The following is a 26,160-nucleotide window of genomic DNA, read 5'->3' on the forward strand; positions in this document are numbered from 1 at the left end:
TTACACTCATAGGGTTTCTCTCCAGTATGTGTTCTTGTATGCCTTTGAAGATAACTATGAAAGGCAAAGGCCTTACCACACTGATTGCAAACATATGGTTTCTCTCCAGAATGTGTTCTTTAATGCATTTGAAGATAACTTTGATGTCCAAAGGCTTTACCACACTGATTACATTGATAGGGTTTCTCTCCAGTATGTGTTCTTTTATGTATTTGAAGACTGTTTTGACATGTAAAGGCTTTACCACATTCTTTACATTTATAGGGTTTCTCTCTAAAATGGGTTCTTGTATGCGCTTGAAGATAACTGAATTGTGAAAAGACTTTACCACACAGATTACATTCATAGGGTTTCTCCCCAGTATGCAGTCTTTTATGCATTTGAGGATGACTTTGCCATGAAAAGGCTTTACCACAGTGATTACCTTCACAGAGTTTTTCTCCAGTATGCCTTATTTTGTGTTCTTGAAGATGGCTTTGAAATTCAAAGGCTTTAACACATTGATTATATTCATAGGGTTTCTCTCCAGTATGTGCTTTTTCATACATTTGATGAGTACTGGGATATGCAAGATCTTTAACATATTGAGTGTATATATTTCTTTCCTGTTTCATTTTGTTCAGGACTATAGAAATAATGGGACATGTAAAAGCATTATCACACCTACTACACTGTTTAATCTTTATATCTGTGAATTAATTTTATAATTTGGTTCCATTGTAAAGAAGAACCATATCTTAAGGTTTAATATTTTTCACACTCATGTTATTCTACTTTATTAAGAGTTGGTTTGCATCTGTGAAGATACTTGTGATGGTAAGATCCTTTATTGCATGTTTCACATATACAGAATATTTTTATATATGAGATTATTCGTATGTTTGAAGAGAACTGGAAAATGTCAGAGCTTTAATGTCTGCATTGCAATAATAAATTTTCCTTTACTGTGACTCATCCTACATTTACTAAATGAACTAGGACAAAAAGAAATTTTTGCAAGTCCTAGTACTGATAGAACTTTTCTACAGTGTGATTTTGTTGATGCATCAAAAATGTACCTGGAAAACTAATTACTTGTATATATGAATCAAATTCAAGAGGTATATTCAATATGAGGACTGCTCTATATCTCCTAATTATTCTAAGAAACCAGTATGTTATGTCATTCCATATGCCTATTCTCTTATGACTTGTATCCACAGAGACATATGACATATCTAATAAAGGAAGCTTAACTAATAAAAGTTATTAACATTCAATTCACACAGTTGGACTTTCTGTACTCATGGACTTGTGGTTTAGAGATTAAGGTTTCTTCACAATAACTGCCAATTGACTCTTGACTCTAACTGTCCACTCTCTTAGCAGCACAGTCATAAGCATACAAAATACATTACCATTACTATTGACTATTGGCTTATTAGAAAGCTTTAATAATATAATTATCACCTCTTCACTGTGTATACTTTTGTAATATGAGTAAGATGAAATGAATTAATTGGCAGTTCTACAACTTATTTCCCATTGTGGTATCATTCAAATGGTGATATATGCTAAGGCATTGTTCCCTTGTCTTTTTAAAAAAATGCCTTGTAAATTTATTTCAACTATCTAAAACAGAGATATATGATTTTCTGAAAATTTAATAATCATTGATGTACTGTAATGTGTGCTTATTTACACTGCTGATTTTGTTTAAAACTTCCAGGACACATTTTAATTTCTTCAGAGGCACATTTGTATCAACTTGCACAAGAAAATTACCATTCATCTCCTCTAGAACTTTGAAGGTGCTCCTCAATAGTAAGGTCTTCGCAATTGTATCCTAAAATATAGTACCAGAAAATATACATAATTTTCTTTAGAACTGTTCAAAATATGTTACTATCTTCAATGAATCTTAGAATATGATTGATCTATTCACCTAATATTTTTTCTCAATTCAGATACAGAGGATCATCCAAAACCTAACAGTTGTCCTCTCAGTTTAATATGTGAAGAAAACTCTATACTACCTATAAGAGTGAGGTTCCTGTAGGTTTCCAGCATCACATCTTTGTAGAAATTCTTCTGGGAAGGATCCAGTAAAGTCCACTCTTCCCAAGTGAAGTCTACATGCACATCATCATAGGTCACTGCATTCTAAAATATCCCACACATGTGTACAAGAGAAAACATAATACTGACAACACTGTAACTGTATACTTCTTTGACAGTATAGTCATATAATTCTGATGCTCCCCACACTTAATTCATGGCATACAAATTATAATGTAATCAACAAGTAACTTTAGAAGGAAACTGAATAGGAAGATCATTTCTGTCATTTCTGTACCCTTTGAATGGCATATCACCTTGCAAGAGAAATGCTTATTAACAAACATAGAAAGACAAGTAAACAAATCAACAGTACAGAGTACACATGAGAGAAATTGTATGAACAATTACTAACTATAGAGAAGAGAAATAAGATGGACAAACTGGGTGTACTGTCTCATGTCTTTAACTGTAGGACTTAGAAGAGAAAAGCAGGTATATCCACTTCTGTGTTGAATCCCAGCCTAGTCTATGCAGCCAGGTCTAGGAAAGCCAATAGTACATGTTAGGACCCTGTCTCCCAAGCAAAAGTCAGTAGAACAAGAAAGATAGAAAGAACTAAGACGTTTTTTACTGAAGTAACTACAAAGAGTTATGCATTTCCTCTAGTTCTGTATTCATCAAGAATCCTGAAGTGCCCCAATTCAAGCTATACCATAAATAAGAATTTACTAAAAGGTACTCCATGTTTAAATAGTTATAAAAGGAAAGATGAAAACATTAGCCACATAAATGTTGATAATAAATAATCAACACAGGGCAAGAGAGATGGCAAGCTAGTAAAGAGCTCTTGTTGATCTTGCATAGAGGTGAGCTCAATTGCTAGTACTTATATGAGGGAACACAACTATCCATTATTCCAAGTTCATGGTTACTTAGACCATCTATTGTTCACTGTGAGGACCAGGTACCCACATGTTGCGAATCCGTGCATTCAGATAAAATACTCATATCCATTTCAAAATTCAAAACAAATGTAACAGGCAGGAGGAAGTACATGCACCTGCAATACAATAACTCAGAAGGCTCAATCAATATTAGTATCATGAATACATGCCAAATAGAGAAATGGAATGACAACCTCTGTCAAATTTTAAAATTCAAGATATGTGTGAAGCTCAGTACAATAGCATATGCTTGACATGTACAAAAACCTACACCCCAGGCCCATCACCCAATAATATAAGAAGAAAACAGCCAGGAATGTTCACCCACTTAATCTATGGACATGGTAGCCAGAATCAGGGGGCTTTCTGAGTTACAGGACAGCCTGGTGTACAGAGCTCCTTTCAGGCCACACAGGGCTACACTGACAAACCTTGTATTCAAAAACAACCAACATAATTAAAAGGCCAGGTTAACAAACTACCTTAGCACTGAATAGCAATTGCTTCTATTCTATCAGCTGTGATTCAGACATAGATTCTCTAATGGTGGTGAAGGCATGACAATACAAGGAAGCTGGCTGATTAGTTTCAACCACAACTCAGTATACACAAAGAACAGGAAATCAGTTGAGGCTATAGAGATGAATGTCACACACCTAGTGAGGAATTGGCTCCCAAAAGGCTCCTCCTGCTAAAGAAGCAATCAAAAGAATGTCACCAAGGAGAAACACATGTGCACATATATCATTGTGTCTAGGTTTTTCATTCAATCCACTATGTTCTAATCCAGGTAACTAGAGGCTCATGATCACCTATGAAGAAAATGCATTTAGTCACTTCAATGATCCTCATAGTCTGCCACAGCCCCTACACTGTTTCAAATATTAAAAGTCTCTTCTGACACTCAAGACACTCTCTTGATGGTGACATTTGTAAAATCAGAAAATGGATTATAACTTTCCAACATACAATGGCACAGAATATCATTCAAATTCCATCATAAAGAAATAGAGACATAGCCAGGGAAGATTAGGCAAAGGAAAGACTGCAGTAGATCAGGACAGGCATGAAATCCTCTATCTCTGTCTCAGACACATGAGGATTCAGTATCAACAGCTTAGATGGTCCTGTCCATGAAAATGTCTCATACATTTCTTTTTTTACTTCAACTCTGTATATGCAGCTAGGTCTCCATGGGAGATGTCTCATACCTTAGGTATCCCAACATCATGTGGTCACAAAATACAATCCAGGCTGTTTTGTAATATTATTCTAAGATGTGTTATATTTGTCTATGCTGGGGAACACTTGTTTTAAAGATGCAGAGATAAGTTGCATTCTTTTATGTTGCATATATTTACCTCTGTGAGGCTGCCTATCTAAAATATCAATTGGTCTAACACATAATTGAAGAGTCATTAGCTTGGCAGAAAAGGTTAGGCATTGCTGGCAGGCAGAGAGAACAAATGGGAGGTGAAAACTGAAAAGAAAATAGGAAGGAGCAAAATAGGAGGGAACACCAGGGGCCAGCCACCCAGCTACACAGTAAACAATGCAGTAAAATGTAAAGAAAGGTATACAGAATAGAGAAAGATAAAATCCCAGAGGTATAAGGTAGATGAGATAACTTAAGTTAGAAAAAGACTGGCTATAAATAATCTAAACTAAGGCCAAGCACTTATAAGAAAGAATAAGCCTCCCTGTGTGTGATTTATTTGAGAGCTGAGTGTCAAGCCCCCCAAAGAGTAAAGGGTTAAATAACAAAACCCAGCAACACCAGGCTTCATCCTCACAACTTCATGCAATGGACTCTCACAGTCTCCTCACTGGGTTTCTGACTCTCAAACATAGAAGCCTGCAACAATGCTGAACTGAACCCACAGACTAAGAATCCATGATCTTAAATACAGATTCTTCCTTGTGTCCAGGACCAGTAGATGATGGGGGATCCTGCAAAGTTTGACTTCTTAATTCAGAGGAATGCTAACATGCTTGGACCACAGGTGCAGCAGGTTTTGTATAAAGTTGCTTTCTAGGAGTAGGAATTACTTTGTTTAATCCTTCCATGACTTAAAGCCAAATAAAATTAGTAGTAAAAGTATCATACAAATGACCTGTAGCTTAATTTTTTTATTTGTTTTTTTTGAGACAGGGTTTCCCTGTGTAGCTTTGTGCCTTTCCTGGAGCTCACTTGGTAGCCCAGGCTGGCATCGAATACACAGAGATCCCCTTCACTTTGCCCCTCAAGTGCTGGGATTAGAGATGTGTGTCACCACAACTGCCTGGCTTAATAATTTATGGGTTTTTTTTGTTTATTTTATTTTAATTTTTAATTTTTTGTTTTTTTGAGACAGGGTTTCTTTGTGTGGCTTTGATGCCTATTCTGGAACTCACTCTGTAGCCCATGCTGGCCTTGAACTCACAGAGATCCACCTGCCTCTGCCTCCAACATGCTATGCTTAAGGCATGCACCACCACTGCCTGGATGCTTAATTTTTATTGAGTCTATTTCCTATTGAATTCCTATACTCTCAATCTCCACTTTCTGCTATTATTCCTAATATTCCTATCTTCCTGGTCATAAAAGACAGGCCAATAAAGTTCCCTGTGAAACTTTCCATGATTTATGTCACCAAAGCCCTGATCTTCCACATTCTTCAGTGACAGAATCCGGAGGTGAAGGTCACAAAGGATGAGAAAAAGAGGAAAACTATGAGGTAGAAAAGATAAAAGCTGGGGTGAGGAGGTCTTACACACGGTATGTCTCATGTCAACTAAGCTTCTTAAGAAGAATAGCACCTTTATACTACTTCCAGGTGGGACATGTAAGGAAATGGGAAACTTCTAGGAAGTCAGCAGAAAGTATCATACAACAGGACAGACTCAATCCATGTGGCACAAGGGGAAACAGAGTATCTTAAGAATATTACTGACTAAGCCCATAGTGATGTATGGATTGATAACCATAGCCATATGTCATGGAAAGTGTTGGATTCTCAGGATTCAATCACAAAGACCCTGATCCAAGACCATTGCCAGCTCTTCAAAGCACATTCCTGATTTTAGGAAAGGAACTCTGTTTTATTGTCAATATATCATGCCCTTAGGAAAAGCTACCAAGGCCTAGGCCCTAGGCTGTTAAGGGCTCTCCCAAGAATTTTCTTAATCCCTACCTGAGGGCCTAAAGGAAAGCATTGCTTGATCAGTATAGAAGATAATACAAGAGTGTTCTACTTTTCTTTTCTTTTTTCTTTTATTTTCTTTTTTCCCCCATTGAGACATGTTTTCACTCTATAGCTTTGGAACCTGTCCTAGACATAACTATAGAGTCCAGGCTGGCCCCAAACTCACAGAGATCAACCTGCCTCTTGAGTGAGTGGTAGGCAAAGTCATGCACCACTAGTAAACTGCTAGTGTTCATCTTTTCCAAGAGTTGTCACCCTGTGTCATATTGTCCAACTGGCAGAACTAGGATTTTCTCAAGAAGAAAACTGGAACTTGATGGCATGCCAGGGCTTAAGGTTGGTTTGTAACTCTGTAACGTCTCAATGAACAGCTTGTAAGAGTCACATTCTTTGATGTAGTATTAGGCCTAGTGGCTTGTTTTAAATCAGGAGTGGCTCCCTTGAAACGGTTTGCAGCCAAATGTCTGGACAATCCTGATGAAACAATGTGTATCCTACTGTCCTAATCTCTAGTAGGCCTGGCTACAATACTTATGTTTGACTCTTTTTTTTTTTTTTTTTTTTGCTTTTTGAAGACAGGGTATCTCCATGTAGTTTTGGTGCCTGTCCTGGGTCTTGCTATGTAGACCAGGATGGTGTAAAACTCACAGGGATTGGCCTGGCTCTGCCTCCTGAGTCCTGGCGTTTAAGGTGTGCACAACCAGTGCCTGGAAGGTTTATTTTTTCCAGGCAGTACTCCCCCAGTTAAATTGTATTTTGTGAGACTTTCTATCACCTAAGAATTAGTAAATCCTTTTTATCACCATTTCAACTCTTCTCTCACACACCTTAGTTTTGGAGTGCTATCCAACACATGATATGCCTTTTACAACCTCCACAAAATTAACTAAAAATGGATCTTACACATGAAAGTTAAATACAAAGTGCCTAACCTCTAGAAGGTACTGAACAAACAAGGCCTGCTTTCAATGAGGGCACCAGAAGCATATTGAAGTTGACTACAAAGATGTTTCTATACACACCTCCCTACTCCCAATTCTGTGAACAGATTCAGCCCACAGAGCAAAGTTATCCAGAGGCCTGCCCTGGGAATAGGAGGTTTCAAGGATTGTATGGGACCTCACAGGACAGGGATTCTGGCTGAGGTTTCCCACCCAGATCTGAGAAAGACCCACCACTCTGGCTCCTGCATCTCATTAACAATGCTGTGTTTTCCCAGATCACCCAGGTTTTCTGCTCAGCTCTCTGCATCAGCACACACAGCACAGCACACAACACAAAACTGCTGCTGCCAGTTTCTCTTCAAAATCAAGCTTGAAGCTAGCAGCTGGAAGGCCCCTGCACCACTGTGACTGACAGGTCACCTGGTGGTCCTGATTGGCTAGTGAGGCCTGAGTGACAAGAGCACCTCCCATAAGGGTTACACTGTGCTTAAAGTCACAGCACATTGGTTCCTGATCCTGCCTTCCACCACAGACCCAGACCTTTTCTAAACATTTGCATTTCAATAGCACTTGTACTTGACTCCAATAGCAGACCCTGCTATCTTTTTGCTCTTGGTGGGCACTTCCCCTTCTTCATCCTGGACACAGTGGGGCTAGCAAGTACAGCCCAGTATAATATGTGGGGTGGAGTGACTCCATGCCACACAGGTAGAAGGGTGCCCAGAATATTAACAATTAAAGAGAGATTTAAAGCCAGGCGGTCGTGGTGCACATGCCTTTAATTCCAGCCCTCGGGAGGCAGAGGCAGGTGGATCTCTGTGAGTTCCAGGCCAGCCTGGCCTGCAAAGTGAGTTCCAGGAAAGGCGCAAAGCTATACAGAGAAACCCTGTCTCGGAAAATAAAAGAGAGAGAGAGAGAGATTTAAAGACACAGAAGGAAATGTTTGTTTTGTGACTTGACATTGAGATTAGGAGGACTGATTGCACTTTTTACCTAGTTGTCACAGGGACTTCACACAACCTAGAAACTACTGCAGGAAGTAGATCACAAACAAGATAATAGGTCTTTCTCCCATCAGAATTGGCGTCATTGCTTTAGGAGTTTTATTCCTGAAAATCAGAGCACACTATTGGCAAATGAATAATAATAAAGGGTAGGCTTCAAGGAAAGTTGAATATTTAAAGCATAATGGAGCTAGGAAGAATGTTTACAAGCACTGTTATTAGTCAGCATATCATACTCCTAGGGCAGATGGAAAAACAAAAAACAAAACACTGCATTATTCAAGCTTCTATACATGAACAATGTGGTGAATGGTATAAAGAAGGCTCTGGTAGGTAGATAGCCAAGCTTTCCTGCTTCTGGTGACATAAAAAAGGGGTATGCAGACAGCACTCACTGAAGAGGTTTATTTAGAAGGGGAAGAGAGAAGGGGAAGAGAAAGAGGGAAATAGTGGGGGTGGGGAGAGAAAGGAAGGTGTCCAAGCGTGCGTACACTTCCTGGGAGAAAAGCAAGAGAGAAAGAGGGGGTAATGGGTGGAAATTTTCCTTATGAATAAGCTTTTATGTCAGGACATTGTGTGCCACCAAGGGACAGGATCAGAATATTAATAAACAGGACAGGTAGAATGAATCTCTCCATGTATGTATGAAGTGGATTTATTAGAATGTCTCACAAGCTGTGGTAGAATTAGTCTAACAATGGCTGACTACCAATGGAAATTTGAAAAGTCCAGTAGTTGTCCAGTCCATGATGCTGGACATCTCAGCTGGTCTTCAGTATAAACCACCATTTTAAGGAAGTAAGCTTTAATGCTAGTGAAGTAAAAAAACTTGGTAACCAGAGCTAGAGCAAGCAGGTGAAGAGAGAATTTCCTTCTTCAATATTCTTTACATATATAGGCTGACACCAAAATTGCTACCCTGATTAAAGTTGGATCCTATTCTTTGTTGATTGTTTTTTGCGTGTGTGGTTTAAAGACAGAGTTTATCATTGTAGCCCTCAAATTCATTCTCTTGAGCAGGCTGACTTCACACTCAGAAAAACCAAATACTTCTGCTTCCTGGGGTTAAAAGTGTATGCTGCCACCAAGCAGCTAAAAGTGGATCTTATCACCTAAAGTGATCCAGATTAAAGATGTGTCTTTAACTTTAAAACATTTAAGAAAAATCTCTCACAGATAAAAACAAATTTTTGGGTTTTAATTAACTAAACAGGTAGTCAGCTTAACTATTAAGAATAGCCATCACAACAGACAAGACAGATGAAATGAGAACGTTTTCTTAACTACAGGAGGCAAGAGAACATGCCTGTTGCAAAAACCTAAACTAAATATACATGAACAATAATGTCAAACAGAGACAAGATCAGATTTCCTATAATGGGGACAAAACCTGAGGAGATGGACAAAGGCTTAGCAAGTAACAGAAGTAATTACCTTTTCTTAGGGACCAGCGTTTGATTTCTAGCATCCACATGGGAGATCACAGTCATCTTTAATTCCAGTTGCAGGGAATATGACATCCACTTCTGGGATCTATAGGTACCAGAAATCTAAGTGGTACACAGACATACATGTAGCCAAAGTATGAACATAGGAAACCTTAAATCAAAGCTTCTATGTTCTAGTAAGAAATGTGGTAGAAAAACAGTAGGGCAAGAGTGGCTACACATGGTGTGGGTTATGAACATAAAAAGGCAACAGTGTAAAAACAAGCTCCAGAATTGCATACATAGTTAGTTTTACTACACTGAATTAGAGACAAGGAGCACTCTTAGATTCTGACCATGGCTAATTTTTTGTTTACCCCCTTCTTAACCCAGGGCCCCTACATTCAGAGAAAACACCAAATTGATCCTAAAAGTCACACTGTCTGAGCAGGTCCAGTGCTGTGACGCAGCAAGGAACTGAGTTTTCATACAAGGACTACAACCTCTTCTCAGGGGCCTAGAAGAACATACTCCAGGACTGCAGGAAAACATTATTCCTTAATTTGTACTTGTCTGGACATTTCTGGTACATTGCTACTGCTTTAGAAATGGGTTTATAAATTCACTTAAACACATAAATGTCTCCACACTTCCATAGGACTGATCATGTATCTCAAATTTAAGTAATCTGAACTCAAAAATCCAAACTTCCAAATAAAGAATGAAAAACATCTATCCCTATGACTATCTACTTGTAAGCAAGAGCTACATTTATTAGCAGACTCAACATTTGCTGGAATACACAATAATTTATTTAGACATTTATTAGGGGAGAAAATAACTGGAAGATAAAATATTGTTTAATGGACACACACCTGTAATCCCAGATTTTGGAATATAGCAGGATTACCCCAAGTGTGAGACCAGCCTATTCTACATAGCTGAATTCCAGGAAAGCTTCCCAGTATAACTAGCTCAAATATATTGATTAATTCATTAATTATAATTTTAAAAGCCAGGCAAATGTAATTTAGATGCAACATTTTGTGACAAAATGAAAAATACTTCCTCACAAACAGACTCAATATTATACACACACACACACACACACACACACACACACACACACACACAAAACAAACAGGAGTCTTTGTTCAAAGATGGGCTTTATTTTAAAAAAAAAGCCTTAGATTTACCAAGACTGCAGGCAAACACTGCAGTATCCACACCCTGCCCCCACACCCATTTGCACAAGACCCCAGCCACTTCCTGAGACTCAGAGACCAGCCCCCAGCTTCCATCCACTCAGAACTCCAACCTGGACCAGAGGTGAGTGCCTGGGTTATAGTCAGAGAGGCAACTGCCCCTGGGTCCCATGGCTGGACACAGGCCACTCCAGGAGGACCTGACCAACTTGGCCCCAGTTACCTGCCAATCCACAGGCCATGAAGGAAGGCTCCCCTTTTCCAAGACTGTAGGCAGACAATGCAGTCTCCACACCCTGCCACCACACCCATCTGCTGGATACCCCGGCCACTTACTGAGAATCAGAGACAAGCCCCAAACTTCCATCCTGCCCTGGAACTCTCATCTGGACCAGAGACCAGAGGAACTCCCATCTGGACAAAATAAGGACACATCAGGGACTTCCTGAAACTAAGAGTCCAGCCCCCCAGCTCCTATCTGGCCAGCACTCTCATCTGGACCAGCACTCCCATCTGGCCTAGAGCTTCCATCTGGACCAGAGAGAGGCTCCTTAAATCTGTCAACTCCCTCTGGACCAAATACACTGATAAAACCAAGAATGAACCCAAGAAGAGATGGGCAAACATCAAGACAGAAGTACATACAACAAAATAAACAGCAATACAGCATCACCAGAACCTAGCCCTTCTCCAACAGCTAGACCTGAACATCATGGAATGGAAGAAGAAGAAGAAAACAACCTTATAAGTAGCATCATGAAGAGGCTAGAGCCTTATATAGAAGAAATCAAAAATAAAGTAGAGGAACAGACAAACAAAAAATGGGAAGAATGCTACAAAAAATAGAGGAAAGGACAATTAAAGCAGAAGAAAACAATAAATCCTTGGATGAAAATAATGAAAAAGCAAGGGAGACAATCCAAGACCTGAAGAGGGAAATAGAAAAAATGAAGAAGACACTAGCAGAAGGAATGTTGGAAATAGAAAAATCTGAGTAAACAAACAGGAACTTCAGAGGCAAGTATAACCAACAGAATGCAAGGGATGGAAGAGAGGATCTCTGGTGTTGAAGATATGGTAGAAGAAATAGATTCATCAGTCAAACTAAACACTAAAACCAACAAAGTCATGACCCAAAATGTCCAAGAAATTTGGAAAAGACCAAATCTACGAATAATAGGGATAGAGGAAGGAGAAGAATACCAACTCAAAGGCACAGAAAATATATTTAACAAGATGATAGAAGAAAACTTTCCCAACTTAAAGAAGGAAATGCCTATGAAGATACAAGAAGCCTATAGAACAGAAAACAGATTAGACCCCTCAAAAAAGTCCCCTCGGCACATAATAATCAAACAACTAAACGTACAGAATAAAGAAAGAATATTAAGGGCAAAGGAAAAAGGCCAAGTGACTTATAAAGGCAAACCCATCAGAATAACATCCGATTTCTCGATGGAGACTTTGAAAGCCAGAAGGACCTGGACAGATATAATGCAGACACTAAGAGACCATGGATATCAGCCTAGACAAATATACCAACAAAACTGTCAATCATCATACATGGAGTAAACAAGACCTTCCAAGACAAAACCAGATTTAAACAATGCTTATCCACAAACTCAGCCCTCCAGAAAGCACTAGAAGGAAAATTCCAACCTAAGGAAGGCAGATACACCCATGAAAACACAGGCAAGATAAGACCACAACAATAAACCCCAAAGAAGAGGAGTACACACACACTACCACCAAAAAATAAAAATAACAACAGGAACCAACAATCACTGGTCATTAATATCCCTTAATATCAATAGACTTAATTCACCTATAAAAATACACAGACTAACAGAATGGATATGAAAACAGGACCCATCTTTCTGCTGCATATAGGAAACACACCTCAAATTCAAAGACAGAGACCTCCTAATAATAAAGGGCTGGGAAAAGACTTTCCAATCAAATGGTCTTAAGAAGCAAGATGGTGTAGCCATCCTAATATCCAGCAAAATAGAAATCAAACGAAAATCAATCAAAAGAGATGATGAAGGACATTACATACTCATCGCAGGAAAGATCCACCAAGATGAAGTTACAATTCTGAACATTTATGCCCCAAACACAAGGGCACCCACATATGTCAAAGAAACATTACTAAAGCTTAAATCACATATAAAACCCCACACATTAATCGTGGGAGACTTCAACATCCCACTTTCACCTCTGGACAGATCGGCCAAATTGAAACTTAACAGAGACATAATGGACTTAACTGATGTTATGGCTCAAATGGACTTAATCGATATCTCCAGAACATTCCACCCAAACAAAAAAGAATATACCTTCTTCTCAGCACCCCATGGAACCTTCTCTAAAATCGACCACATACTTGGCCACAAACAAATCTCAACAGATACAAAACAATTGGAATAACCCCCTGTGTTCTATCAGACCACCATGGTTTAAAGTTAGATTTCAACAACAGAAAAAACTACAGAAATCCTACAATTGCATGGAAACTGAATAATGCTCAACTGAATCACCAATGGGTTAAGGAAGAAATAAAGAAAGAAATTAAAGACTTCCTAGACATCAATGAAAATGAATACACCATATACCCAAACTTATGGGATACTATGAAAGCAGTGGTAAGAGGGAAATTCATAGCACTGAATGCCCACATAAAGAAGCTGGAGAAATCTCACGCTAGTGACTTGACAGCACACCTGAAAGCCCTTGAACAAGAAGAAGCAAATTCTCCCAGGAGGAACATAAGCCAGGAAATTATCAAATTGAGAGCTGAAATCAATAAAATAGAAATAAAGAGAACAATACAAAGCATTAATGAAACAAAGAGTTGGTTCTTTGAGAAGATCAACAAGATAGACAAGCCCTTATCCAAACTAACCAAGCGACAGAGAGAAAGCATCAAATTAACAAAATCAGAAATGAAAAGGGGGACATAACAACAGACAATGAGGAAATCCAGAGAATCATCAGGTCATACTTCAAAAACCTCTACTGCACAAAACTGGAAAATCTAAAAGAAATGGATCATTTTCTGGATAGCTACCATATACCTAAGTTAAATCAAGACCAGATAAACCATTTAAATAGTCCAATAACCCCTAAGGAAATAGAATCATTCATTAAAAGTCTCCCAACCAAAAAAAGCCCTGGACCTGATGGTTTCACTGCAGAATTCTACCACATCTTCAAAGAAGACTTAATACCAATACTCTTTAAATTGTTCCACACAATAGAAGCAGAAGGTATATTACCAAACTCCTTCTATGAGGCTACAATTACCCTGATTCCTAAACCAAACAAAGAAGCAACAAAGAAAGAGAACTACAGACAGATCTCCCTCATGAACATTGATGCAAAATACTCAATAAAATTCTGGCAAACAGACTCCAAGAACACATCAAAACAATAATCCACCATGATCAAGTAGGCTTCATCCAAGGGATGAAAGGGTGGTTCAACATCTGAAAGTCCATCAATGTAATACACCAAATAAACAAACTCAAGGAAAAAAACCACATGATCATCTCACTAGATGCAGAAAAGGCATTTGACAAAATCCAACACCCTTCATGATAAATGTCTTGGAGCGATCAGGAATACAGTGAACATACCTAAACATAATAAAGGCAATCTACAGCACGCTAACACCCAACATCAAATTAAATGGAGGAAACTCAAAGCAACACCACTAAAATCTTCCCCTACTGATTCAATATATTATTTAAAATTCTAGCCAGAGCTATAAGACAACATAAAGAGATTAAGGGGATACACATTGGAAAGGAAGAAGTCAAGCTCTCCCTATTTGCAGATGACATGTTAGTATACATGAGTGACCCCAAAAATTCAACCAAGCAACTGAATCAGCTAATAAAAACCTTCAGCAACATTGCAGAATACAAGTTCAACTCAAAAAAATCAGTAGCCCTTCTATATACAGTAGACCAATAGGCTGAGAAGGAAATCAGAGACACATCACCCTTTACAATAGCCACAAATGATATAAAATAACTTGGGGTTACTCTAACTAAGCATGTGAAGGACCTATATGACAAGAACTTTAAGTCCCTGAAAAAGAAATTGAAGAAGAAATCAGAAAATTCAAACATCTCCCAAGGTCATTGATAGGCAGGATTAACATAGAAAAAATGGCGATCTTACCAAAAGCAATCTACAGATTCAACCCAATTCCCATCAAATTACCAAAACAATTCCTCACAGATCTGGAAAGAAAAGTACACAACTTCATATGGAAAAACAAAAACCCAGGATAGCCTAGTAATCCTGTACAATAAAACAACCTCTGGAGGCATCACAATCTCCGACCTCAAGTTCTACTATAGAGCTAATGTAATAAAAACAGCTGGATACTGGTATAAAAACCTACATGTGGACCAATGGAATCGAATTGAATACCCTGACATTAACCAGCAAACCTATGAACATATAATTTTTGACAAAGAAACCAAAAATGTACAATGGAAAAAAGAAAGCATCTTCAACAAATGGTGCTGGCATAACTGGATGTCAATGTGTAGAAGGCTGCAAATAGATCCATATCTGTCACCATGCACAAAACTTAAGTCCAAGTGGATCAAAGATCTCAACATAAATCCAGCTACTCTGAACCTGATAGTAGAGAAAGTAGGAAGTACTCTTGAACACATTGGCACCAGAAATCACTTTCTAAATATAACTCCAGTAGCACAGACACTGAAAGGAACAATCAATCAACAGGACCTGTTGAAACTGAGAAGCTTTTGTAGAGTAAAGGACATAGTCAACAAGACAAAGCAACAGCCTACAGAATGAGAAAAGGTCTTCACCAACCCCACATCTGACAGAGGGCTGATATCCAGAATATAAAAAGAACTCAAGAAATTAGACATCAAAATGCCCAACAGTCCAATTAAGAAATGGGCTATAGAACTAAACAGCCAATTCTCCACAGAGGAAGTTCAAATGGCTGAAAGACATTTAAGGAATTGCTGAACATCCCTAATTATCCAGGAAATGCAAATCAAAATGATTATGAGATACCACCTTAGGCCTGTCAGAGTGGCTAAGATCAAAAACACAGAAGACAGCTTATGCTGGAGAGGATGTGGAGCAAGGGGAACTCTCCTCCACTGCTGGTGGGAAAACAAGCTTGTACAGCCACTTTGGAAATCAATATAGCGCTTCGTTAGAAAATGCGGAATTCATCTCCCCCCAAACCTAGCTGTAGCACTCTTGGGCATATACCCAAGGAATTCTCAATCATACCACAAGGGCATTTGCTCAGCTATGTCCATATCAGCTTTGTTTGTAATAGCCAGAAGCTGGAAACAACCTAGATGCCCTTCAACTTAAGAATGGATTAAGAAAAATACTACATATACACAATGGAGTACTACTCAGCAGAGAAAAACAATGACATCAGAAGGTTTACAGGCAAATGGATGGATCTAGACAAAAATCATCCTGAGTGAGGTAACCCAGACTCAGAAGGACAAACACGGTATGTACTCACTCATAGGAGGATACTAGATATAAAATAAAGATGACTAGACTGCTATACAACTCCAGGGAAGCTACCTAGAAAATGGGACCCTCGGAAAGACCCAGGAATCACCCAATGACAGAGAAACGGAGGAGATCTACATGAACAACCTGGAAGACGGTGGGAGTAATGAAGGGCAAGATTTGAGAGAAAGAAAGCTTAGGGGAGCAGGAGATCCCAGGTGGATCAAGAACAGAATGGGAGAATGAGGAATAACAGACCATGATAAATGATGACCACATGAGAACAGGAATAGGCAGAGTGCTCGAGAGGTCCCCAGAAATCCACAATGATATATCCTCTGTAGTCTGCTGGCAATGTTCGAGAGAAAGCCTGATCTGACCTAGTCTGGTGATCAAATGGCCAAACACCCAACAGTCGTCTTGGAACTCTCATCCAATAACTGATGGAAGTGGATGCAGAGATCCTCAGCCAGGCCCCAGGTGGAGCTCCAGGTGTCCAATGGTTGAGAAAGAGCAGGGACTGCAAGAGTGTGAATTGTTGAATCCACGTTTGCAAAAAGCACAGGGACAAATAGCCAATCGAATGGAAGCACATGCATTATAAACCAAAGGCTGTGGAGCCCCCAGCTGGATCAGGCCCTCTGGATAAGTGAGACCATTGAATAGAGTGATCTGTTTGGGAGGCACCCAGTCTGTGGGACCAGGAACTCTCCTTAGTGCATGAGCTGGCTGTTTGTAACCTTGGGCTTACACAGTGAAGCTGTGGTGAATCCACCAGGTTTAAATGAATCCCCAGGGGTGTTTTGGTCCTGGAGGACATGGGAATGTAGGGGAGATGCTGGGCGGGGGAAAGTGGAGGTGGGGCCGGGAGGGGGGAGGACAGGGGAACCCATGGCTGATGTATAAAATTAGAACATATAATAAAAAATCCCAGGCTCACAGGGATAAGTAGTTTTTGCATGTAGTTAAGTGTAACTGCTCCTTTTACTCACCCATCATTCTAATTTCTCACTTAATACAGTGGAAGGCACCTAACCCAGGCAGTGTGGCACAGGCCTGTAGTCATGGTACTTAGAATTTGGAGGTAGGAGTTTCTGGATTCCAAAGTCATGTAAAATAGCAATGGTTATTGTGGTATGGTGAGAGGGTCACAGAAGCAATGGGGAGACTTTTTGGCACAATACGATTTCCATAGTCTTCCCTGCAGCTCCAGAAATTCAGGGCCATGGCACAAGCAATTGTCAGCTGAGATATTTACCACCTGAAGTTTACTATTCTTGATAATATTTTCCATTCTTTATAATGATTCCTGCCCAAAGCACCTAGATAATTTGGGGATAAGATCCTTGTTGCTCATTACATAGTGGATTTTTCCTATAAGAGGGAGATTTAGCCTCAAAAGCAGGGATGAGCTCCCCAACTGCATATCCAATACAATGTGTTCATCCTGAATCCCTATAAACACAACCAACAGAAATGGACTCAGCAGGTTTTATTCATATATCTGTGCAAACATATTCTCACATGCTTAGCATCGAAGAAATTGGAATGGGAGAATTTGGGAAAGGATGGAGAGAGGACAAGGAAGGGGGAAATTGATTTAATATATATTAATTAAAATGTATGAAAATAATTTTTATACAAAGTGGCCTAGGGAGATTGTTTAACAGTTAAAAGCAACACCATATGTTGTTATATAGGACACAGATTCCATTTTACCTATCCATCTTCTGTAACACAATTCTGGTCCCTGCAAGAACTCTGCACAGACTCCTGGAGGCAAAAACCCATATACATAATATAAAACAAAGCTTACAAATGGAATTATTTGCAATGATGTCACAGTGCTGAGGCAGACAGCAGTCAGGGCTAGTTAAAATGATCTCCTTCACATCCTGCATGCTTATAAGACATTCTATGAAATCAATAGTCTACGTACATGGCAAGATTCATTCTACCAGTCCTGATAATGTAGAGAAGCTTGAATAATACAGTTGTCTTTTTTTTTCACCTGCCCATGTTGGAAGAAGTGCTGGCTAACAATGGTGCTCATAAATGCATTCTTCCTAGCTCCATTATTCTCTAAGTATTCAACTTTCCAAGAACACTACTCTTTATTATTATTTAATTTGCCAACAGTTCACTCTGAATTTCAGGAATAAAACTCCATAAGCAATGGAGCCATAGTCCAGCTTTCTGATGGGAGAAAGGCCTATTATCTTGTTTGTGATCTACTTCCTGCTTTTCTTTGCTGGTTGTCTGAAGTCCCTGTGACAACCAGGTAAAAATACCTTCAGTTAACCTGCTGTCATTGCTGTCACACAACAAACATTCTCCTTGTGTGTCTTTAAATCTCTCTTAAGTTGTAAGTATTCTGGCACCATTCTAACTCCATGAGAAGGAATCAATCCATCCCACATAGCACAGTGGTGTGTACAAGCTAGCTACCCATGTTGTGTCCAGGAGGAAGAAGGGTAAATGCCTATGGAGAGCAGGAAGAGATCAGGGTCTCCTTTCACAGCCAGGGGCAAGTGCTATTGACATGCATATCCCTGCTGATCTAGAAAAAGACTTTGTCTGGGATAGAATGGAGGGACAGGATTCATTGTGCTGTGTTTGTCTTCCTGCTGCCACTGGCTTCAGACTTGGCTTTGAAGACGCACTGGCTCAAGCAGTTTTGTGTGATGTGGTGTGGTGTGGTGTGGTGTGGTGTGAGTGCTGCTGCAGGGAACTGAGAAGACAGCATGGCTGAGCTGGGAAACCATGACATGGTGAGTGAGGGGCAGCTGTGTCCAGATTGGGGGGGGGAGCAGATTGTGAGGTATCCAGAGTGGTAGGTCATCCCCAGATCTAGATGGGAACCTGCCTGCAGAATCTCTGTCCTATGAGGATCCACTGCTGATTCAGCTGGTCCAACCCTATAATAAAGTAATGAGATTCTAACAAGTTGCTTATTGAGGCATTATTGTGTCACAACAAACCTTAAGGCCTGGTGTGCCATAAAGGTCCAATTTTCTTCTTATGAAAACCATAGTTCTGCCAGATGGGTTAAGGGGGAAATTGACACCAGGTAACAATTATTTGTAAAGGAAAACACTGTTGGATTAAGGACTGGCCTGATCAAGCAAGGCTTTCATTTAGGCCCTCAGTCAAGGAGGAGGATCATTCTTGGGAGAGCTAATGACAGCCTGGGGCCTAGGCCTTGGGAGCTTTCCTTAAGTGACTGATTTATTAACAATAAAACAGAGCTCCTTCCATAGAATCAGGAATATGTTTGCATGAACAGGACATGCAATCATGGTGGGGTTGTTTCAGATCCCACATGGAACTATAGTTATCAGTCCCAAGAGCCCTGATGGGCTTACTCAGTAATGATCTTGAGATATCCTGTGTTCCTTTTTGCAGCATTGTTTGATTAACTCCCACCTGAGTCTGTCCCATTGTATTGTAGTGTCTGCTGACTTCCTAGAAGTTCACCATTTTCTTCCATTCCCCCCCCTGGAAGTAATATACAAGGTGCTATTCATTTTAAGAAGCTTACAGGGCATTGCTTGTGAAAGATGTCCCCACCCCAGCTTTAAAATTTTTTTTTATTTTTTATTTGTTCTACCTTCCACAGTAGATGTAACCATCTTATTAAATAAGAAACACAGATCCAATTGCAGAGTTAAAAGCCAGAGCAAGAGCTGAAAACCTTACCCTTCACTGCTTTTGCTGTCTTTCCTCTCTACAAGAGCACGACTTTTGTGTGTCTTTTCTTTTTATAGACTTTCTGTTCTGCTTTATCATTGGTTGTAAACCCAGCCACATGACCGCCTCATCACTGCCTGTCTGTACAGACCTCCAGGTCTTCTATGGTTGGTATTGAGATTAAAGGCATGTGTTGCCATGCTGGCAGTATCTTCGAACACACAGAGATCTGCATAGCTCTGCCTGCCAAGTACTGGGATTAAAGGCATGCACCACCACCACCCAGCTTCTGGTATGGCTTGCTCTGACCCCAAGTCAACTTTATTAACATATAAATAAAATAACAATTTAAAAATATATTATCAACACATTTCACACTTCCCATCATTCTCACCCACTGTCAGCTTCACCACAGCACAATGTCACTAAAGAATGACCTGCTGTTTCAGGTATCTGGTATATTTATTAATCAATTCTGGGAATATTTTTGCTGTCTAACTCACCCATGTTCTCAAATGGCTAGACCTACAATTTGCCTGGCTCTGTTTAAATTGTTCAAAGTGCAACCTGGAGCATGAAGCTAAAAGAAACAAGGGTTCCATTCTGTTGCTCTCAAGGCCAATGATCTCACTGTGCTCTCTACTATACCTTCAAAATTCTTAAATTAAATGACTGTAGCACTCAGAGTTTTAAAATTATCCATTTGAGTCATGTAGTTGACTATCCAATGCAGTCACCAGGAAAGGTTTTACATGTGGAACATTGCTTCTGACTTCAAACCTAGAGCATGTAGCTAAAGACACAAGGATGACAACATATGTTGAATGCAAAATGTGTCTAGGCTGTCTCCTCTTTGAGCAATTGCCAGAGATGGATGCATACTATTATTAAAGGTATTTTTAATTAATATTCAAATTGTGAAAATGATAGAAAGATGGTGACATGGATTGTTTTTCAGCAATAAGTGATTAGATTGCTTCAAACTTTCTGCTACCACAGTGTGCAATGTTGTGATTTAGCAAAGTTTAGTTCTAAGGGATAAAAGGAGTTTCTGAGCTGCAGAGGTTCCTCCAGTGTGCATGGTGTTGGGCAGGTAGATCGGGTAGAATCCATATCTTGTGTCGAAATTCATGTGACAGAAAGCATATTTGAAATTATTCTTCTATGTTGTTTTGGAGTTGATCATCAGTGGTGCTGAATTTACCTGAAACCACAAGGAGGCAGCAAGAGATCACCTCCTTTTGCAGTGGGAGTTCTAGAGCACAGGGCTTCTGTCTGTGTAAAGAATATCAGTACCTTGAGGGTCAGAAACAATTGTTCAAGGGTGACTTTGAGTTAATTTTGTTGTAGTTGTGAAGTCTGTGCTTATTTAATTTCCTTACACATAGAATCATAGGTAGCTAGGTAACATTGGTCAAGATCACCCTTTTCTTGGATAAGTTTCCTTTGGTCTTTTGATGAATAATTGACTATATTTTCTTTTTTGCTTCTTGGCTTTTTCTTTCAATCCTCTTTATTATTTTACAAATATTGTAACATATTCTTCAATATTGTAGCTTTGTATCATATTATATCAATATGTATACTATTTTTTCATAACTCTATTGATCATTCTGAGTTTTTTTCCATTGTGAATATTGCTTTGTAATCAGCTTTCCTACCATTTATTGTTGGGCATTGTTATTGTATTGTGTTCATGTGTCTTGGCAGGTGGCTTAACACATATTCTTCTTAGGGATGACCTGAGTTCAGATACCTACACTCAAGTTGGGAGGCTGATAAATCTATTTCAGATCCAGAAGATGTGGTTCCCTCTTATTTTGTATGTCACCTATATACACGTGGAAGACATTGTCTCTCCTGCATAAACACATACAAAAAAGTGTGACAAACAACTTATTTTCAGAAGTGCTTGTGACTTATAAAGCAAGTAGGGTAAAACAAGTTGCTGTATGTATACATGGAATCTGTAGAAATCTGTTATCTTGCATTTGGTTTAGAAAAGATTTCATTTTCTCACTCTGAAGCGGGCAAACAAAATGTTTTCCAAGTAATACTAACAATTATCCTTTTCTTTATTATAAGAGAATGAGATCCTTTTAATAATCAGAAATATTTTCTACAAAGTTAAAACATCCGAAAGCTTCAAGCAAATCTCTCCGACATTGGTAGAACAGCTCTTACAGCCTTATCGATTTTCTGTTTTTGGCAAAGGACAGAACTGTAGTGCAGTGGATTAGGCTGGCCATTGTCTTCTTGTGGTTTAATTTTGATTAGAATCTTGTAGTTCTTGTTTAAGGGACTGTAATATATATTTGTAGTTCTGTTTTGTGTCTTATTTTGTCAGTGGTGCCAACCATATTGTTGATTTTATTAATTATAATTAAATTATATTGTTATTTTTAAGGCTTTTTTTTACATTTTTCTTTATTATTATGTGTTTTAAATTTTATACATCAGCCATGGGTTCCCCTATCCTCCCCACAACCGTCCCTACCCCCACCTACCTCCAGCCCCTCCCCTCCATTCCCATGTCCTCCAGGATCAAGGCACCCCTGGGGATTCATTTAAACCTGGTAGATTCAGTACAGGCAGGTCCTGTCCCTTCCTTTCAGACTGAGCAAAGTGTCCCTGTGTAAGCCCAAGGTTTCAAACAGCCAGCTCATGCACTAAGGACAGATCCTGGTCCCACAGACTGGGTGCCTCCCAAACAGATCAAGCTGTTCAATTGTCTCACTTATCCAGAGGGCCTGATCCAGCTGGGGGCTCCACAGCCTTTGGATCATAATTCATGTGCTTCCATTCGTTTGGCTATTTGTCCCTGTGCTTTTTGCAATCTTGGACTCAACAATTCACGCTCTTGCAGAACCTCCTCTTTCTCGACAGTTGGCCACCTGGAGCTCCACCTGGGGCCTGGCTGAGGATCTCTGCATCCACTTCCATCAGTTATTGGATGAGAGTTCCAAGACGACTGTTGGGTGTTTGGCCATCTGATCACCAGACTAGGTCAGATCAGGCTTTCTCTCGACTATTGCCAGCAGTCTACACAGGAGCTATCTTTGTGGATTTCTGGGGGACCTCTCAAGCACTCTGCCTATTCCTGTTCTCATGTGGTCTTCATTTATCATGGTCTGTTATTCCTCATTCTCCCTTTCTGTTCTTGATCCACCTGGGATCTCCTGCTCCCCTAAGCTTTCTTTCCCTCAAACCTTGCCCTTCATTACTCCCACTGTAGTCCAGGTTGTTCATCTAGATCTCCTCCATTTCTCTGTCATTGCATGATCCTTGGGTCTTTCCAAGGGTCCTGTTTTCTAGGTAGCCCCCCTGGAGTTGTTTAGCAGTCTAGTCATCTTTGTTTTACATCTAGTATCCTCCTATGAGTGAGTACATACCGTGTTTGTCCTTCTGAGTCTGGGTTACCTCACTCAGGATGATTTTTTCTAGATCCATCCATTTGCCTGCAAACCTTATGATGTCATTGTTTTTCTCTGCTGAGTAGTACTCCATTGTGTATATGTACCATATTTTCTTTATCCATTCTTCAGTTGAAGGGCATCTAGGTTGTTTCCAGCTTCTGGCTACTAAAAACAAAGCTGATATGAACATAGTTGAGAAAATGCCCTTGTGGTGTGATTGAGAATTCCTTGGGTATATGTCCAAGAGTGCTATAGCTGGGTCTTGGGGTAGATGGATTCCCAATTTTCTAAGGAAGCACCATATTGATTTCCAAAGTGGCTGTACAAGACTCTGAGTCTTTGGAAGTCCCTGGGGTCTCCTTATTTTGTTCAGATGGGAGCTCCTCTTGTCCAGATCGGAGTTCCTCTGGTCTCTGGTCCAGATGGGAGTTCCAGGGCAGGATGGAAGCTTGGAGCTGGTCTCTCATTCTCAGGAAGTGGCTGGGATCTCGGGCAGATGGGTGTGGGGGCAGGGTGTGGAGACTGCAGGGTCTGCCTGCAGTCTTAGAAAAGGGGAGCCTTCCCACAGGGCACACTGATTGGCTAAAAACTGTGGCCAAGTTGTTCAGGTCCTCCTGGGATGGCCTGTGTCTAGCAGTGGGACCCAGGTGCAGTTGCCTCTCTGACTATAACCCCAGGCATTCTCCTCTGGTCCAGATGGGAGTTCTGGGGCTGAGGGGAGCTGGGGGTTAGTCTCTGAGTCTCAGGAAGTGGCTGGGGTCTTCGGCAAATGGGTGTGGGCGCAGGGTGTGGAGACTGCAGTGTCTGCCTTCAGTCTTGGAAAAGGGGAGCCTTCCCGCAGGGCCCACTGATTGGCCAGAAACTGGGGCCAAGTAGGTCAGTTTCTCCAGGGATGGCCTGTGTCCAGCTGTGGGACCCAAGGGCAGTTGCCTCTCTGACTATAACCCCAGGCACTCACCTCTGTTCCAGATGGGAGCTCTCGCGCCTGGGTTTTGTCAACTGCAGAATAAGGGCAGAATTCTTCCCAGGACATTGATAATTTATAACACACTCAATAATAAAGAAAAATAAAGTTTCTCATAGTTGTTGGACAGTGTATTTTAAGGTAGGAAGGCTATATTTCAAGGGAACTTTGTTCTGTTAATAGCGCTAGAACCAGAACCTGTGCCCTGGTTACTCAAACTAGGCAGGCTCAGCCATTCATTCTCAGTAAGCCAATTACATGAACCAAGTTATTCATTGAGTGATGCACATTCATATTGCAGGCACTCTGGCAGTAAGTAGACAGATCTCTCTGATGTTCAAGGACAGCCTGGTCTATAGTGCAAGTGCCAGGCCAGCCAAAGAGTCATAGTAATACTATTCCCACCAAAAATAAAGGGAACAAAGCCAATTATTAATGAAAATTTAAAACATATTCAGTCAAATTGACTAACTTGGAACAATAAAAAAATATAAGATAACTAATCCATCCTTGGTTCTTAAGATGTTTAGACAGAAGGCAAAAGATATAAAATACTGAGTAATCTAATGAAGCCATGTAATTCATTTTTCTCATCATTAAAACCCTCCCACATTCTCATCCAGAGGATTCAAGTCTTTTACCACAATAAGATGCCCAGTGAAATTAGAATTTCATGTAGTCCACTATTTCACTAGTCAGCGAAAGGGAGAGATATAAATATCTCTTTAAAATATCCTCATTCCTACCAGGAATGTAGTTTACAAGGATTGACAAGGTGGGGACTGAGGAGCTTTAAGGCCTAAGTGAGGATCACACAGTTGGAGCTGCACGAAATTGTCACTGACAGCTACATGTAGTTTTCAAAAACAGGAAAGAGTGGAAGACCTGATGTGTACTGATTTACCACAGCTGAGTGGATACAAACTGTACAATAGAAGCTGGCTTGTCCTCAAGTACATCCCATACATACATCCTGGGCTTTCATGATCAAAGCTCCTCCCAAACACTTCCTCCATACTTTGTAGCTCTTTGTAAATGCCTGATTGCCCCAGGTTTAGAATGACTTCTGTTTAAGTCTCATGATCTCCTGACAACCCAGATGTCACCTGGAGTCACCACCATTCAGGGATTCTAACTGAAAGTTTTACAAGCATCAGAAAGCAGAGTATCATCCTATTCAGACAAGTCAGTCTTCATGTCTGCTATTTCCTCACCTCTCCTTACAGGAGGTATAAAGTCCAGCATGAGTACCTCTGAGAATTGTCCTTGTGGGCTCACATTGCTGCTCATTTTTTGGCATTTTGTGAGACCAAAATGAGCCATCTTAGAAATAAGCCCCAAATGCTTTCACCCTAAAACCAAGGCCTAAGATTTCTCCTTTTAGATACAGGCCATGAGTTACTAAAACCAGTCAGTCCAGATTCCAGAAACCAGGAAGTGTAAAAGTACAGAGTCACAAGGTATTCATGAGGTAATGACTGCCAGACTATGGAGTATCCTCTCCCTGGTTCCCTAGGTAACTGTTTGACCAAAGAATGTTCCAACCCTGGTTTGCAGGATAACTGACCATAAAAATGCCCCCACCTGAGGGTAGCCAATGAGAGAAGGTGGTAGGAAACCACTCACTTAGAAGTAAAGATTAAGCCATGATTTCTAGAAAGTCCCTAGAAGGGAGCCAATTGTATCCATACTAGCACCCCTTATTGATGTAACCCTGTGATTTTTTTCCTTTAAAAACTGAGCTTGCACAAAGGTGGTCACTTCTTCCAGCTTCCACTGCATTGGATGTATTAGACGAAGTCCCTGCCT

General features: G+C 40.1%; 1 protein-coding gene across 1 annotated transcript; it reads right to left on the minus strand.

Moving 5' to 3' along the window:
* Window positions 1-328: 328 nt before the first annotated feature.
* Window positions 329-24,420, minus strand: LOC118576403 (zinc finger protein 431-like; the record flags this gene model as incomplete). Its single annotated transcript, XM_036176666.1, has 4 exons — window positions 24,346-24,420; window positions 2,016-2,142; window positions 1,765-1,825; window positions 329-558 (listed from the first exon to the last, which is right to left on the minus strand). Coding segments are annotated over exons 1-4 (493 nt in total), but the record flags the coding sequence as incomplete, so codon positions are not given.
* Window positions 24,421-26,160: the final 1,740 nt, after the last annotated feature.

This window comes from Onychomys torridus, unplaced genomic scaffold, assembly GCF_903995425.1.
Source record: "Onychomys torridus unplaced genomic scaffold, mOncTor1.1, whole genome shotgun sequence".
In the NCBI taxonomy this organism is placed as follows: Eukaryota; Metazoa; Chordata; class Mammalia; order Rodentia; family Cricetidae; genus Onychomys; species Onychomys torridus.